This window comes from Etheostoma spectabile, chromosome 16 (genome assembly GCF_008692095.1).
Source record: "Etheostoma spectabile isolate EspeVRDwgs_2016 chromosome 16, UIUC_Espe_1.0, whole genome shotgun sequence".
NCBI classification, from domain to species: domain Eukaryota; kingdom Metazoa; phylum Chordata; class Actinopteri; order Perciformes; family Percidae; genus Etheostoma; species Etheostoma spectabile.
The window spans coordinates 16,989,225-17,002,382 of NC_045748.1; the positions used below are offsets into that span (position 1 = coordinate 16,989,225).

The 13,158-nt window shown below is 39.6% G+C and overlaps 1 protein-coding gene across 1 annotated transcript in view; it reads left to right on the forward strand.

Annotated features, from left to right (window-relative positions):
- Positions 1 to 2,016: 2,016 nt before the first annotated feature.
- Positions 2,017 to 13,158, forward strand: part of gpsm1b (G protein signaling modulator 1b) — a 29,384-nt gene continuing 18,242 nt past the window's right edge. The window contains exon 1 of the mRNA XM_032539949.1: positions 2,017 to 2,286. Coding sequence (XP_032395840.1) covers positions 2,225 to 2,286 — 62 coding nt within the window. The 5' untranslated portion in view covers positions 2,017 to 2,224. The remainder of the gene's footprint in view (positions 2,287 to 13,158) is intronic.

Sequence of the window (13,158 nt, forward strand, 5' to 3'; positions counted from 1 at the left end):
AGTGGTCCATGTACATGTTTAAAGGCAGATGACATAGAGCTGTAATAAAATGGTAAACAATAAATATATTTACCGATATATGTACTATCATGAGAAAAAAAGAGGAATACTTACAGCTAGAATTAAAAAAACACACACACAACAATAAGAAGAAAAAATCAAGAAAATTAATAACTAAGAGACAAAGATCGGGAATAAAATGTTTAAAAAAGTAAGATTTATGACTTTGAAAGATGAGCGGACTAACAAGCTTTATTTAATGCTGATTTGAATTCTTATTAAAAAAGATTTAAAAAGAAAGAAAGATTTGAGGCTTAAAAAAAGCTCAACATTATAAGGAGTTTAAAGACTTTTGTTGTTGTTTGGTATTTTATGGTTAGGTCTTAATGTTTTTGTGTTCCTATCATGTCTCCTGCATCTCTGAGATGCTTCAGTGTGGAAAACAACATTGTTGAAATTCACTGGTACAATGCTGCTCTCTTATGGTGAACCTTGAGAACTGCAGGGACCTCTCAATCATTCTAAGAGATGCCTTTATTGATCCCCAGAGGGGACATTTGTTGCAGCACAAAGATAGAAATAAGTACAGATAAATAGAAAAGTGAAAACCCCAAAAAACAATGTACACACAACAACCAACACACAACAATCAACTACTATAGGAATTGAAGTAAACATATGAATAAAGGGCATGGTGTGGTTAATAACAGTGAGTCAGCAATTTGCAGTGTACGGTGAATTTACAGTGATATAAAATTGTTCTGATATTTATCTGTATGTCGTTTATTATGAGGGATACATTTAGCAGTTACTATGTAAGTAGCAAACTCCATATGGCAATTTTCTGAATCAATTTCAAGATGAAGGGATGGATGGATAATCCTCTATTTATATTCAAGTTACTATGAGGTAAAACATGGATCAAAGAAATGAAAATATTTAGGAACACATCACATGCATTTGGTGCATGTCTATAATCTTAACGAAGCTTAAGACCCACTTTTTTAAATGAGCATTTAATTCTGCCTATCTATTGTTAAGGGAAAGTTATTTCCAAGGCTCTGCAAAAATGACAATTTAGATATCTGTCATATGTCTAATAAGGTGGTGTGACACAAATCTGAATGACAAGCAAACAGATAGCTGGACGCATTATGAGAACGTACCCCTAAAACAGGATTGTCATGCAAGTTGAAAGTTACTGTGCTTGCAGTTTGGGACTACCAACTGCTAATGTGGCTGATGACAGTAGCTGTAGCTCTAAACTGACAATCTACTAAAGATTGATACTTAAAAAACGCTGGTCAGCATATGCAGTTTGTGTTGCGTTATTGCTGTATTATTAGTATTGAACAATTTTCAAGATTTTGTTCTTATTTGGATACAGGTCACAGTTGCAGTGACTATGTCCTCTCCAACGTGAAGGAGGGGCCTTGGGAGGAGACTTGTGGATCTTTTGCTTGTTACGTAGCTGGCACTCAGGTACTAGTGTGAGTGGGCTGCGACTGGTTAGAGTTGAAGGTGAACTCTTGGAATTGGGAAGCAAGTAAGCACAGTGGGTAAGGTCAGATGATGGACCCGTCGTAGCCTGACGTGAACCTCTCGAAAAACGTAACCACACGTCGCGTTTAAACAGAATTTAGATCCTCATGTCAGGATTTACAAATTAACAGATAATAATAGTTGAAAAAGACATAATCCAAATTTCATTATTGATAAAATCTTGCCTTAGGTTCTGACTAGAGATATTGAACTTCAGCCTGTAAGTTAAAGCAAACGTAGACCACCCTGTAATATTCGTGAGTTAGTTAGGCTTACTGGTGAGGAACAAAGAGGCTGGAAGTATTTTAATGTTTTAACACACAGTTCGCCCTTGCTCCCCAGCCAGCACATTTAACGTTCTCACGCGCAAGCAACTCCCCCACCTGTGACGTAATTTCGGGGGAGGGGCCGTGTGTTTTTAAGGTTTATTTTCACAATAGCTCACTTCCTCAGTCAGCAGCAGCTGCCATTGCTGTGGCAAAGTGGGGGGAGAGAGAGAGAGAGAGAGAGAGAGAGAGAAAGAGACAGTGGTGAATAACGAGAGAAAAAGGAGGAGGGAGTGACAGAGAAGCGGAACGACAGAAAGAAGAAAATAGTAGCTGCCTCTGGAGGAAATAATTGTGAGGGGGGCCTCATAGCGGGAGGAAGCAAGCTAGGAGGCAGGCAGATTAGCGGCGGCTCTATGGCTCAGGCGGCTGCTAACGGTGTGGACCAGGATCTGGCCAGCAAGAGGCTGCACTCAAGGTAGGACCCTGGGGGAGTACACCGGCACAAAGACATGGGGGGGGGGGGGGGGGGGGGGGGGGGGGGGTAGTCTGACAGTAGAAAGAGAAAAGAGAGACAAGAGGGAGCGGCTGAAGGAACAGAAAGGGATAAGAGAGGCTGCCAGCTCAGGGCTTTGCTAAGGAGGAGTCAGGCAGGCGAAACTTGACCAGCCAGCTTTTACTGATTTAAAGCTCAAGACCCAGCCACAGTTGCAGCCAGAGCCCGGTTCCAAGCCTCATTCCTGGCTCGGGTCATTGAGCTGCTGTGGCTGAAATGTACAGACTGAGAGGAGCCTTACAAGATGTGAATGTTAGAGGAATATAGCAAGGAATGTGTTTGCCCAGGTTGGACACATTGGCAGTACACATGGCTTTGGTTTAAATGTGCCATGTGGGTGCAGAAGCACACCATGTAAAGTCAGGAGATGCCACAATGACACCTGAACACAGATACACATTGTGTGGGAAGATAGATTTGTTTAGCAGAACCTGTCAAAATGTCAGTTTCACACCTTATTTGCATATGTCATAACCATGTTCCCACTCATTTGCAGATTTTCTCTTCGTCTTTTCTTGCATCACTACTTTTGAGGCAGTCACAGTTGTTAAGTAGCAATAGAGGTACTTTGCTGAGACACTGTCAGAAAATAGTGTAAAAATAATGACAAAGCGCCAAATCCTCACTTTCGAGAAGCTAGAATTAAAAAATGTTTGAAAAATGATGGTTAATTGACTGTCAAATAATGCAGATTCCTTTTCATTCAATCAATTGTTTCAGTTCTTCTTATTAATGTATTTTTGACAGAAGCACCGGCTTGCCCATGGGGCAGTTTATCTGTTGTTTGCCTTTGTGTCAATTCCTATTCACACAGCACTGAACAGATTTTGATAAAACCTGTTGGAATGACGCACCTGTGTTTCATTAAACACTGATTAAACTGTGCCTCCACATTTTTTTTTTTTTATACTACCCAAGGATTATGCAAACATGTAGGGAAATCATCTATGTAATAAATGCATGGTAACATTTTCAAAAGAAGGTTTGGATAGGAATGCTGCAATTCAAATCAAGATAATATAGTATGTGTGAGATTTGGTAATATACTTTGAGCAAGTACATTTTCTGCATTGAAATTGTATCCATTACTAAATTAACCAACATTTAAAAGAACAGATAACCCTGGGAACTGTTTGAAATGACATTCATCAACCCTTCACACACACACACACACACACACCCCACACACACACACACACACACACACACACACACACACACACACAACACACACTCACTCACCGAAACCCGGTTCCACCATGGAACCAGTTCCTATGCAACCGGTGGGAATCAGACGAGACAAGAGATTTCAGTTCTCTATACAGATTGATTGGAGTGGCACCTGAATCAACATGAAAACTACCCACCCAGTTCTTCAATAAAGAGGTTCTGCCATTACACAACACTCAAATGCACAACACTGACCACTTTGGAATTTGTGGGTTTGCAGAAATATAGTACACTGAATTCTTTTTTACAGCAACACTTTTGTTTTTGCCCCCATTTTCATGAGCGGAACTCAAAGGTCAGACTATTTTTTTTTTTTTTTTTTATGACCACAAAGGCTCATTTCTCTCAAATATTCACAAATCTTTCTAAATCTGTGTTGTGAGCACTTTCCTTTGCCGAGATAATCCATCACCTCACAGGTGGATATCAAGATGCTGATTAGACAACATGATTACTGTACAGGTGGGCCTTATATGGCCACAATAAAGGCCACTCTACAATGTACACACACACACACACACACACACACACACACACACACACACACACACACACGTTGACACACGTACATGTATGTACAGGGTTTTTGTCAATATACTAGTACTGTAAAATGCTTTAGTTTTGTTAGGCCTTCATTTCCAGACTCGTCATTGGATATTGCCATATATTAAATTAAATTAGATGGTGATTTGTAGACTGAAACCTTAGTAAGACTTGCTTCTTTATATACCCTTTGTCCTGACCAAGAGGAGTAAAACAGTTTTATCTCCTTAGTAACACATTTAGCATTATCCAGTTTTCATCAGCCGCAGAATTTTGCTCATGAACATAACTATGAAGCAAAAGGAGTCCTTCAATGTCACCTCATTATGAAAGGATAGATGCCATATACTGTCCTGTTAATATTGCTACAGATAAAACCGGAATAAAAAAATGCACTTTTACAAGCAAATCAGACAAAAGAAGAAAGAAAGAGGCAGCTCTGCTCTTACTGGGGTGACATGCACGAGAAAAAAACATTCCTAGAGAGTTTCTCCTTGGTTTCCGTGACAACTAGCCGTGGCACTCTGTAATTATGGCTGGATTACTACTCTGAGCACAGAGTTTCTACGCTGAGCCAAGAATAACGGGGACAGTAGTGTAAACCCCTGAATATAGAATAAGGATCTATTAATAAAGAAATAAAGACTTTTAAAATTAAAAAGTGCTTGTTTTTAGCTGCATTTAATTGAGTCAGATCTCATATTCAGGTTTTGCCACATATCGGAACTATTTAAAATTGTACTATTTATTATAAATGACAGGCCCACCTTTTATGGATTTATGGCTGAACGAAGGTGGCATTATAAACCTACAAAGAGACTTTGCATTTATAATTTGGAACTGAGGAATGCAAGGTGGTTCTTTTCTGACATAATCACCAGAAACAATAATAATTCTCGGGCTTTGTTTGCTACGGTCGATAGGTTAACAAACCTTCCAGTATCAGTAGAATCTGAACTTTTATTTACCAAGGCCTGCAATTATTTTGCCTCTTACTTCAAAGACAAAATTCAGAAGATTAGACAAACAGTCAGTGCCTCCATATCAAGTCCAGGATGTGTGTTGTCACTGTGTTCAGGCAAAACTAATTCCAATATGACACAATTTCATACGATCAACCATAAAAACCTGGAGGACAATATACAACATCTGAAAACCTCCTCCTGTTGCCTTGATATTCTACCAACAGGTGTTTTCAAAAATGTTTTGAATTGTTTGGCTTCTGATCGTCTACAGATTGTCTCTTCTTTCTGGTATCTTCCCACAGGCCCTGAAAACTGCAGTAATCAAGCCACTCTTAAAAAAGAACAATCTAGACACGTCACTGATAAGCAACTACAGGCCAATGTCAAACCTTCCAATACAAAAAATCTATAAAAAATGTTTTGAAAAATGCCCATCACAACTTTCCTAAATCCTAAAGTGACAGTTTCAAATGTTTTGTTTTGTCAACATTCCAAAACCCAAATATATTCAGTTTACTTTATGACAAAGAAAAGCATGTTGTTTTCCACTGAAAGAACAAACCATGTCGTAGTTCAGTTTAAACACAGACCTCACTTCTACTTCCTTAACTTACCTCCTGAAACCTGTCCAATATGATACATGTCCTTTGTGCTGTCATGGTAACAGCGCCGGAAGCCTTTCTCTCTTAGACCACAGGCATGCTATTATGGGATAAGTGTCTCCCAAACAGACCAATTAGAGTAAGAGGAGGCGATAGCACAGATCCATTGTTGCTCCAACCACAAAGATGACAATAATTAAAGTCACTTTGTGAAAATCCTCTTGTGAAGAAAAGTTGTTTTCTTTGTCTCTGTTTTGTTTATATGTCCATAAATGTCCTTCTCTTGGTCTCTTTTTATTTTATCCTTCTGTCTGTCTGCCAATTTGCCCTCAAAGCTAGCTCTCACGGAGCACTTGTATTTTTCTGACTTTGATGAAGATGAGTGATGATATATTGGCCTCTAACTTTATAACCGCTCAGCTTAAGTTATTTAACCATGTCGCCAGGCATTCTTAAGGCTACACCCTTTTTCCACAATTCGTTTTACAATTCAGGGTTTTACAATTCGGTTGTGGTTTACAGAGGCCCCTGCACCATATGCTGCTGGACTTAAGTCTATGTCTTCCTCCTCGTCTTTATCTTTCCTCTGTAACATCACCTCTAAAACAACCTGCTTCAACTTTACTCCTTATAACAGTTATACTCACATGAAGATGCTGCACTGATGTCCTTGCAAACCCCCTGACAATTGGATAAATGCTGGATATCTATCATACCTCCTTGAACACTAGGAGAGAAGCTTGTCTGCACAGGACATAGCCCTTGCCAATCATAAAAATGATATTCATGGCCATTTGGTTACATTCTCCCGTTTTTGTCAGATTAAATTTATTGTATTGGCGTTTTTCCGTTGCATGGTACATGCTCGACTCGCCTCAACTCTACTCGTCTTTTTTGGTTTTCCATTATGAAAAAAGACACATCTCTGCCTCTAGTTGGAGTGGAAAAAAATAATCAAAAATTGTATGTATTGTTATTTTTTTGCGACAATTTTAAAATCGATTCTTTTCCCAAGAATCAATACTTTTTATTAATTTCTTTTACCAATGATTCATCTTAATATTTTCTGTTTATACTGTACCGCTGATGGCAACTGCATCACATCCTTTTCCAGCAAAACAGAGCAAAAGAAAATGCAGAAAACACATGTTATGTCCTTCTTTAACCATTTGAAATATATGTCTGACTGACTGACAGTCAATTCAATTCAATTTTATTTATAGTATCAATTCATAACAAGAGTTATCTCAAGACACTATACAGATAGAGGAGGTGGAGTTGCAGCTATCTTTGATTCCAGTCTACTATTAGCTCTAAACCTAAACTAATAATAACTCATTTGAAAGTCTGTTTCTTAGTCTTTCACACCCAGTTGGAAATCAATGCAACCAGTTCTATTGTTATAGTGTACCGAGCACCTGGTCCATACTCTGAATTTTTATCAGAATTTGCAGAGTTTCTATCGAACTTAGTGCTAAAAACGGACAAAGTTATTATGTAGGGGATTTTATTCATGTGGACGATGAGAATGATAGCCTTAGCACTGCGTTTATCTCTCTATTAGATTCCATTGGCTTCTCTCAAAGTGTCATAAACCAACTCACCGTTTTAACCACCCCTTGATCTGTTTCGGTATTGGGTTGAAATTGAACATTTAATAGTGTTCCCACAGAATCCCTTCCTATCTGACCACTGTTGATAACTTTGATTTTATACTGCTGAACTACACGCCGTTAGGCAAAACATCCTATACAAGATGTCTATCTGATAGTGCTGTAGCTAAATTTAAGGATACGATTCCGTTAGCATATTCATTACCAAGTCCCAAGTAACGGAGGACTCCTATGCTATTAGTCCCTCCCAAATCGATCATTTTGTTGATAGTGCAGCAGCTCGCTACGAATGACTCTCGACTCTGTTGCCCCTCTAAAAGAAGATAATAAAACAAAGAAGGTTAGCTCCATGTATAACACTGACTCGCAAATTAAGCAAATATCGCGAAACTTGAAGATCTGGCTGCCCACCAAACTGGAAAATTCTCGTTTAACCTGGCAAATAGTCTTAAAACGTATTGGCCCTCCGTAATGCCAGAGCAGCGTACTACTCGTCATATAGAGGAATAGGAACAACCCCAGGTTTCTTTTCAGTACTGTAGCCAGGCTACAAAGGTCACAGCTCTACTGAGCCAAGTATTCCCATAGCTCTTAGTAGTAACGACTTATAGGTTCTTCAATGATAAATTATAACTATTGAAGCAAAATTCACCAAGACCTGCCTTTAACTGGCACTGACTTATCTCTAAACTCAGGAACCTTAGAAACAGCTGTAAAACCAGATACATGTTTTGACTGCTTTGCTTCACTTGATCTTTATCAATTTAATTCAATTATTTCTTCATCTAAGCCATCAACCTGCCTCTTAGATCCCATCCCGACTAGGCTACTTAAAGAAGTTTTACCATTAGTCAACACTTCACTACTAAATATAATCAATTTGTCTTTATTAACAGGCTATGTACCACAGCACTTTAAAGTAGCTGTAATTAAACCTCTTCTGAAAAAGCCAAACCTTGATCCAGATGTTTTAGCCAACTATAGACCTATATCCAACCTTCCATTTCTCTCTAAGATTCTTGAGAAAGCAGTCGCCAAACAGCTGTGTGACTTTCTGCATGCAACAGCTATTTGAGGATTTTCAGTCAGGATTTAGAGTTCATCATAGCACAGGACAGCACTTGTGAAATTACTAATGACCTCCTAATTGCTTCAGACAAAGGACTTATCTCTGTACTTTGGTTATTAGATCTTAGCGCGCATTTGATACCATTGACCATTATACTTATTCAGAGATTGAACATTTAATTGGCATTAAAGGGACTGCTCTAAGCTGGTTTAAGTCTTATTTATCAGATCGATCTCAGTTTGTTAATGTTAACGATGATCCTCTGTGCACGCCAACGTTAGTCATGGAGTCCCACAAGTCTGTGCTCGGTCCAATCCTGTTCACTTTATATATGCTTCCTTTAGGCAGTATTATTAGGAAACACTCCATAAACTTTCATTGTTATGCAGATGATACTCAATTATATCTTTCAATCAAGCCGGATGAAACTAATCAGTTAGCTAAACTTCAAACGTGCCTTCAAGATATTAAAACCTGGATGACCTGTAATTTTCTAATGTTAAACTCCGATAAAACTGAAGTTATTGCTCTCGGACCCAAGCACCTTCGTGACGCACTATCCAAAGATATAGTTACTCTGGATGGCATCACCCTGGCCTCCAGCACCACAGTGAAGAATCTTGGAGTCATCTTTGATCAGGACATGTCCTTTAATTCCCACTTAAAGCAAATTTCAAGGATCGCCTTTTTTCACCTACGTAATATTGCAAAAATCAGGAATATCCTGTCTAAAAATGATGCAGAAAAACTAGTCCATGCATTTGTTACTTCTAGGTTGGATTACTGCAATTCTCTGTTATCAGGCTGCTCGAAAAAATCCATAAAGACTCTACAGCTGATCCAGAATGCTGCGGCACGTGTTCTGACAGGAACCAGGAAAAGAGATCACGTTTCTCCTGTTTTAGCTTCTCGGCATTGGCTTCCTGTAAAATTTAGAATGAGATTTAAAATCCTTTCTTCCACCTACAAAGCTCTTCATGCAGGCTCCATCTTATCTTAAAGAGCTTATAGTACCTTACAACCCTAGGAGAGAACTACGCTCCCAGAATGCAGGGTTACTGGTGGTTCCTAGAGTCTCTAAAAATAGAACAGGAGCCAGAGCGTTCAGCTACAAGCTCCTCTTGTGGAACCAGTTCCAGTTTGGTCCGGGAGCAGACACCGCCCACATTTAAGAGTAGGCTTAAGACTTTCCTTTTTGATAAAGCTTATAGTTAGGGCATGAATCAATATTGTTAGGGAGTAGTAGTTAGTCACATTGTTTTCAGATTTATCTATCATATAATAACTAAAGGGAGACTTGGCATACAGCCCGATCCGTTGGGGAGAGTTCTGGCCCGGCCGGCTGGAGCTCTCTTTACCTCGTCTCTCTTGGTTTTGTTGTAATAGTTTAGACAGCTGGGGACTTATTTTGATACACTGAGCTCCTCTCTCCTCTATCTTTCCTCTTCTCATTTATGTGCTCCATGTCCCAGAAATGCTTGTTACTAACCTATTTCTGGGGATCATTCCCGCGAGTCCTTATGTTCTTTTTTCCCCAGCATGTTCCCTTGGATCAGAGAGGCTCCGAAATCAGTAGCAGCTATTGCCATGGTTCCGCTACACTTCTGTGATGCCGTTCAACTGCTACACTGTGGTGCCCTGCTACGTCCTGCTACGTCCTGCTCGTCCTGCTACGCCTGCTGTGCCTTGTAATGCTGCCAGCGTCCTGCTATGCCATGAACTACCACAAAGAACTGCTACAAACACTATTTTTTCTATTTTGTTATTGCCACTCTTCATTCTAACCCCAACCGCCCGTCAGACACCGCCTACCAAGAGCCTGGGTCTGACCGAGGTTTTCTGCCTAAAAGGAAGTTTTTCCTCGCCACTGTCGCACTGTTGCTTGCTCTGGAGGAAACTAGAACTGTTGGGTCCTTGTAAATTCCGGAGTGTGGTCTATCTGTAAAGTGTCTTGAGATAATTCTTGTTATGAATTGATACTATAAATAAAATTGAATTAAATTGAATTAATTGAATAGATAGACCACACTCCAGAATTTACAAGGACCCAACAGTTCTAGTAGTTTCCTCCAGAGCAAGCAACAGTGCGACAGTGGCGAGGAAAAACTTCCTTTTAGGCAGAAACCTCGGACAGAACCAGGCTCTTGGTAGGCGGTGTCTGACGGGCCGGTTGGGGTTAGAATGAAGAGTGGCAATAACAAAAATAGAAAAAAATTAGTAGTTTGTAGCAGTTCTTTGTAGTAGTTCATGGCATAGCAGGACGCTGTGCGGCATTACAAGGCACAGCAGGACGTAGCAGCACGTAGCAGGGCACTGGATGTGCATTCTTCTTAGAAAACAATTAGTTTTTTTTTATTATTCAACTTTTTTTAAAGAAGGAAACCAAAATTGCAATACTCAATACTATTGATTTGCAGTACTTCTGAAATGAAAATCGCATACAAATCGATTCAGCACCCATGTATCGTGAAAGAATCAAAACAGGACAAAAGCATACTGTCCCAGCCCTGGCTTCTAGTGCTCTCTGTGAGCTTCTGAGGACATGCTGAAACCTTGAGGGTTGTTCAGTGCCAAAACACTGGTGCAGGTTGAAGGTCTAAAAGGCTAGAAAGAAAGAAACAAGCTTTATTGGTCAATCAACACAAGGCAATTTTTACACATGGCAAAAAGAAACACATGCATCTCTGTGCATATCCCTTCAAGATACCACACACTTTGTCTTTTAAAATAGGTGTTGCAATTATTAAGTTTAAGTTAAGTATTAAGTTCGTGCCCCCCCCCCCGAAATCGTGACTATAATTTGATTTATTGCACACCTGCTTTTTTTCAGCGGCGTTATCCTTTAGGGTTAGCTATAGCCCCTGATTGGTTAACTACATTTCCTGTCTTCTACTTCATGGATATGATTGCTCAATTACAAACATTCCCTCTGTGATCTTTTGTAACTGCGTTCACCTTGTATACCTTTCATCCCTCTGGCTACTGCTATTAGGGCCTGCTCTAATTTCCGGTTTACACTGAAGAGTAGCCTTGGCTCAATCTAAAACTGGGGGGGGCCTTTAGATGACAGATCTGGTTACTGGAATTATGTACATTTCTGGCCTTTTTCCAAGCTGGAGGGCTTCCCTGTATTTGATGCCGAGGATCAGCAGTTTCTCAACTGAATTAACAATAAATATCAATACCACAATATAGAATTATTTTTTTTCCTTATTGCCCACTGCTAGAAAGAGTGATATAGGTAATGAGGGAAAAAATACAAAAGACCATCTGGTGCACTCTGCCATGGTGAGTTACACCCATGGTCAACTTTTGTTTTTGTTTTTTATCAGATCAAAGAGGATATTTTTTCTTTCTAGTTATAATCTCAACCTGCGTTATCAGCATCTCTCTTGGAGAGGTCAGCACGTTGGCCTTTTTCTCAAAGAGGACATTTTAATATGTCACAGTAACGAAAGCACAGTTGTAAATAATAAAATGAATGATGGCTAAATCCCACGTAGCTGCTTTGGTTACAGGGTCCTAGTTTTGTGCATGCTATCTCACTATCATGGAAAACTAAGACGCTTACAAGAATAAAAATTATTAGTAACACCTGTGCTTTTTCTACTCTTAACAAGTCTAAATGTTTGCTATGAGAAAGGTCTAGAGTGGTCAAAGGGGCCATTCACAGTGTAACTGACACTAGGATATTTCTAAAAGCTGAAGAAGAATAAAATACTCCATAGCCAGGTTAGTTCAGTTTGTGGAGCAGGCGCACGTACTGTATAAAGAGGTTTACTCCTCGATGCAACGTCCACGTGTTCGACTTCGACCGGTGGCGCTTTGCTGCATGTCATTCCCCCTCTCTCTCGCATTTCATGTCTTCATCTGTTCTGTGAAAATAAAGGCCTAAAAATACCCCCAAAATATAATCTTTAAAAACACTAGATTTTATTTAGATTGTGTGGTAATAAGCTTGTGTGATGTTTCAATGGTCCTTACACACATTAGCAAAGTGGACATGCAAGGTTTTCAGGTAGAGTATTGAGTGTAGGTCAACTGCGTTTAGAAGTGGAAAAATAGGCTGTGGGTCGTGCTCACATGTGTTCGGCGTGATTTCAAGTGACTAATTCACTCAGTTTAGAATGTCCCTGAAAAATGTGTAAATACTTAAAACATTGTTACGCTTACTTGAGGTGGTATTTTGCCTTTGTTGACGATGCGCTAAATGAGGAAAGGGAGCGCCTTTTCCAAATAATAAGTTCTGACAGAGACGTCAGCTGTTTCCATCTGTGTAGTCTTCCAGAATTTTATATTAATTTGTTTTCGTCCCTGGACTGCCTTGGACAGCATGTTTCATGGCCAATACCAGGTGGACCTCACTTCATTTTCTTCACAAGTTGACTTTTTTTTTGGTTTGCAACCTCTACGTCTTCTACTCTGTTTACTGGTGGATTACAGCCATGCCTAGCCTATACTGCCAACTTCTGTTGGTACTTTAGGCTGTAGTTTATTTGCTCCAAACCATTAAATGAAAACTCGCCTAATTTGCATTTCTTTTTGCAACATTTCAAGTTTTTGTACAGTTTACTTGACAATTGAATGTTTAGGTCCCTTACCTCCTCTTTCCTCACTGTCCTATTTGTCTTGACAGGTTACCTAATGTTTCTGGTAGTGTCAGCAGATAGTTGGATTAGTTTTAGCCAATCAGTGCACTGTGTGGTCTCTACCAAGCAGGTGCAGGTCACTGGATTAGCTATTGTGTCTCTCTCTCTCTCTCTCTCTCTCTC